This window comes from Phytophthora parasitica, assembly GCF_000247585.1.
Source record: "Phytophthora parasitica INRA-310 unplaced genomic scaffold supercont2.6, whole genome shotgun sequence".
NCBI classification, from domain to species: Eukaryota; Oomycota; class Peronosporomycetes; order Peronosporales; family Peronosporaceae; genus Phytophthora; species Phytophthora nicotianae.
The window spans coordinates 1,517,240-1,521,876 of record NW_008648992.1 but is presented as its reverse complement, the minus strand read 5'-3'; the positions used below and the strand labels follow the sequence as shown (position 1 = coordinate 1,521,876).

At 52.7% G+C, this 4,637-nt stretch overlaps 1 protein-coding gene across 1 annotated transcript; it reads right to left on the bottom strand.

The window, feature by feature from the left end:
- Positions 1–2,575: 2,575 nt before the first annotated feature.
- Positions 2,576–4,191, bottom strand: PPTG_04189 (hypothetical protein; the record flags this gene model as incomplete). The annotated part of the gene is made up of 2 exons (XM_008898050.1): positions 2,576–3,104; positions 3,134–4,191. The coding sequence occupies 2 exons, from the start codon at positions 4,189–4,191 to the stop codon at positions 2,576–2,578; spliced, it is 1,587 nt and encodes a 528-aa protein (XP_008896298.1).
- Positions 4,192–4,637: the final 446 nt, after the last annotated feature.

The window sequence follows — 4,637 nt, the reverse complement described above, 5'->3', positions numbered from 1 at the left end:
CGAGAAGAGATCTAGATTCTAGAAAGCATCCTCGAAAACTGTTCAATCAAATCGCGTAGGAGAGAGCCTGAATAACTTGGCACTAGTGCCACTAGGAGAACGCCTTACCGACACACAACAGTGCAATCATGGCACAGTGTGATCTGGTTAGCACTGTAAAGACGTGTCACCACAGCAAACTGCTGTGGCAGCACAATAGCTAGTGTAGTTTTTGCACGATGCGGGAAGCGCGCAAACGGGGTGAGGGTAGGTAGATACTAACCAATCAGCGCGTGCTGTACGTACATGTGGCTCACACCACGTTTTGGAGTGTTCGACGACACTCCCGGAGCCCCATATCCACCCGAGCGAGCATGCCGAAGCGCGTTTCCTGGGAAGAGAGAGCCACCAACGTCGACGCGGCCGCAGCCGACGCGGTGCTGGAGACTCTCAAGACATTTGATATCGACAAAAGCCAAACGATGGCATGCACCATTTGCCCGGAAGCTGAACACAAGATGCGATACCGCTTGCTTGTGTGCAGCTGCCAGGCGTGCTGTGAGGCCACTACGCTAGAGTGTGCATGGCGGGGCAAGATCGTCACGTGCCTGGAGACCGAGCACGCGTCGATCTTCGAGTATGGAACTCACAACACAATGGCGACGGCGCTAACACGCAAAAAGCTTACATCTACGCAGAAAGCCTACTGCCGCGAGCTCGCGGACAACCACCTGCGGCCCATGCGTATCAGGCACGCTCTGTCTCGTAAGTTCGGCACGCCGCTCGATGACCTACCAACTCTGAAGACCGTACAGAACTTTGTAAACAACTATTCTCGGACCTACATGGAAAATCACGACAGAGTGCAAGAACTACGAGCCTGGGTCCACGCCCGCGCCTACACAGGCTCTGAGTCGATGACGGAAGCATTCACGTTCGGGTGGCAACTCGACAGTCTCGGGAAGCCCACAGTTGGCAATGGCTCCGACGAGAAACCCTTCATCGTGGGTCTCTCGACGAAGGCATTGATACTGAGACTGATGGTGCCTCCCGAGAGCTTTATTCTACATTTGGATGCTACCTACAAGATGAACCAGTGCGAATACCCCGTTCTGGTTGTGGGGATATCGGACCGTTCACGTAGATTTCACCTGGTCGCTCTATTTGTGATCTCCCAAGAGACACAGGCTGTATTTCAAGCAACTTTATTGGCTCTTCGCCGTCTATACTACTGGATCACTTACAAGGACCTACAAGTAAACTACGCTATGGCTGACGGCGACAAGGCGCAGTGCAATGCCCTTGGGGCTGTTTTTGGAGACAACCCCTCTTATCGCTTCCTCATGTGCTTCTTCCACGTCATGAAGAAGGTACAGGCGGCTATTAAGCCGTTTTCCTCGGGTGTGGTGTGCACTATACTACGCGAAATTTATGACTTACACTTCGCTCGTTGCGAAATGGCGTATTTGGAGATGCTGCGTTCCGTTTTGAAGCGCTGGCTTCGGGAACCAGCTTTGATTCCTTTTGCGAACTACATGTACGGGCAATGGCTTAGCGGGCTCTTCACGGGCTGGCAGGTGTTCCTAACACCCACCGGGTACGCCTCCACCAACAACCCCGCCGAGACTTTTAATGCGCTCTTAAAACGGGACTACACTCTACGGCGTAGGTTAAAAATGGGTTCACTTCTTAGAGAGCTATCGGCCTGTTGTCAAGACCAGTCAAGCAGCGTGCGTGCGTTCGAGTTTGGAGTGTGCCCGACACCAACCCTCGCACGCAGGGTGTCGGAGTTGGTTCGGGCACGCTTGTTAGGACTGGCAGAAGGTCAGAACGTGGACAATGTGCGTGCTGGGGGCTATCCTATCCTACGTGTCATATCATTGCCGGCTCCCCGCGTTGCCGTGGCTCCTAACAAACGCAGCGAGGAGGGCATCGCGGTGTCGGCGCAGATGGGGGCCAATTACGCCCGTAAAGAGGTGGAGCGCGAGCCGTTGGGTGGCTGGGCGGTCGATGTGGAGCGCCAGTGGTGCGGCTGTGACTATTGCTTTGCTTTTGGTACGTGTATTCACGTGCTCTACGCGCTCCGTGTTACCGCTCACGTCGACAGCAGCGGGCGAGACATACTCGTCAGTCGACGCAAGCGGAAACGAGGCGAGGTTGCTGTTGTGCAACAACCCGGACGACCACGAACTAATGGACCAGCTCTAAGTTTGGAATGATCCAGCGGATTGTAATCTAGTTTGGAGTAAGCTGTGTATGAATGTATTAATTCTTCTTTCAATTCTTCTTTTAATTTGAGTGTTCGTTACTGTTTATCGTCTCGCATTCCCAAACTTTGATAACACCGACTCCGATACGATCTCAACGAATTCCGCAGGTAGTATGCATTACAGGTGTGCTGATTAACATCTACATCAATCGCTTGTTAACGTTACTGTTCTTATAAATATGCTGGAACTCTTAATAGCGAATTCTTAAATTGAAGACAAGTCATAAAGGTCAAACAAAACTTTAATACAGAGAAATACGTGTTCATTGAATACATGTAACCAAAAACTCAAAACAAACTCGAAATTGCGTCGTAGATTGATACCGCCTACTCAGTCCCCGAATTGGCGGCTTCGTTGTCGTTTTCGGCCCAGCAGTCATCACACGCGCACTTGAACCATCGCTCGTTGCCATAGTGCACAGTGATCTGTGCACCGGCCTTGACGTCTTTGATCATTTTTACGAGAACTTTCACTCGAGTCCGGGTCTGTTGCTCTACGAATGCCGCGTTGGGGTCACACGCGTGCGAGATGAAGCGGGTGATGGATCCGCACTTCAAAGCGTCTACGTAGACGTAGTTTTTTTTGGTGGACTTCGCGTTGTACAGCAGCGTGTAGCCGCTGTTCTGCTTTACAGCCTGGTCAGGTTGGCCATGCACCACGGTAGGGAACTCGCTCAGCTCCCCGCAGTATTCACCAACGACGTCTCCAACGTCGAGATCTGTTGTAGTGTAGACGCCTAATCCGACACGACCACTGTCAAAAAGTCGTAGAGTTTTCAGAGTGCGAGGAGCGTTGCTACACTTCGCATCCAGGTTGCACAAACGCGGTGTGCAGAACGTAGCAGAGTCTACGTTTCTACACGAGTCCCAAAAGCAATCACCAACACACGCACACGAGTCAAACTTCCCAATATCGGGAAACCTGACTCCGTTGCGTTTGCAACTACTGATCTTCTCGATGCCGGCAGGCCAGGGAATTCAGTCAATAGGACGCGTTCATTTCGGGTCGTAGGATCAGGGTAGGTAGTGCGGCGAGCGTGTAGATTCTTTAGACGACTTTTAACCTCCGGGGAGCTCAATAGAGTTTGAATCTTAACAGCTTTCACTGTTTTAGCGTGGTAGATAGCGTTGCCACTGCTTGTAATGGCACATTTCATCAGATCCCGACGTTTCCTCGATCTGGGCACGTGCCACTGACCATTGCGCTTTTTTGGCTGGTGGCGGATCTTCTCACGGGCGTAGCGGCTCGGAATTGTGCTGAGATAGGCTGCAGCCTCTTTCACTTTCTCATCGGATGGCGCGGCGTCCATCTTATCGTTTCTAGGCATCGTCTCCTCTTCTTCTGAAGAAACTAAGTCGATAACTTGATTAATACAAGAACTTGGAGTCTTTTCCTCAATTTTGGCTTTGTCTTCCAATAGCTCACTGTCTTCTGAAGGGTTGGGAAGGGCGGTGGCCTGAATATTGGGTGTGCTGGACGGGTCGGCGGGTCTCGAGGCCGGGTCCTCGCTGTCGAAGTCGTCCGACTGCGGGCTCTCCTGGACGATCTCATCAGGCACGTCTCGAAGCGCCCTGTAGACTGCTTCTATTGACGCTTTGACGGCGTCTTCTAAGGCTTTTTTTAATGAGATGGCTCGCGAAGGAGCCGAGCAGGATCCGGCGGCCAACTCATACGTGCGTAGCTTGCGCCACTTAGTGGTGTCAGGTTTGAGCAGTCTCCCGAAGCGGTCTGCCAGCCGCTTCGTCATCATGGTCAGACTGATGACGTCGCCTGTATCGAGAGTCACAGGATAGTCGACGCCCTTCCTAGCATCGACTTTCGTAACAACAGCTACGCGGTGGTCTCTAGGGTCGCCAAAGACGAAGGCGTTGCTAAAATACTCGAGTGTGTCGCCTGGGTGGAGCGTCTCCGGGGGTAGATCAGACGCGGCGAGACCCGGCATCGTCGATATGCGTCTGCTGGACGCTGCGGTAGCGCTGGTCGGTGGCGCTTGCTGGAAGTGCTGGCTGGATCTGGAGGAAACTATTCTGGTGTGGCACACGCTGGAAGTGCGCCACACAACAATAACTTCCACGCAACCCTACCTTACACTCAGAACACTTTCTGTCAACCTCATCGGCAGTGACGCAGTCGCATCATAGCTGCCTCGGTCGCTGTGCACAGCCAGGCAGGAGTCAGAAAGGCACGCAAACCAGGACTGGCCATGCGTATTGTGGGAGATGGGTTATTGTGTTTGAAAGATTTCTACGTGTGATTGTTATATTTCCTCTGCCACTAGAGCCCTGAACAAGAGCCCGGGCGTTGGGCTCTGGACTCGTGGACTTAACCGGAAGGATCCCCCTGTCGCCTTGCCCCGGGTTCCACATGATTTGACGGAGCCGAGGCCTT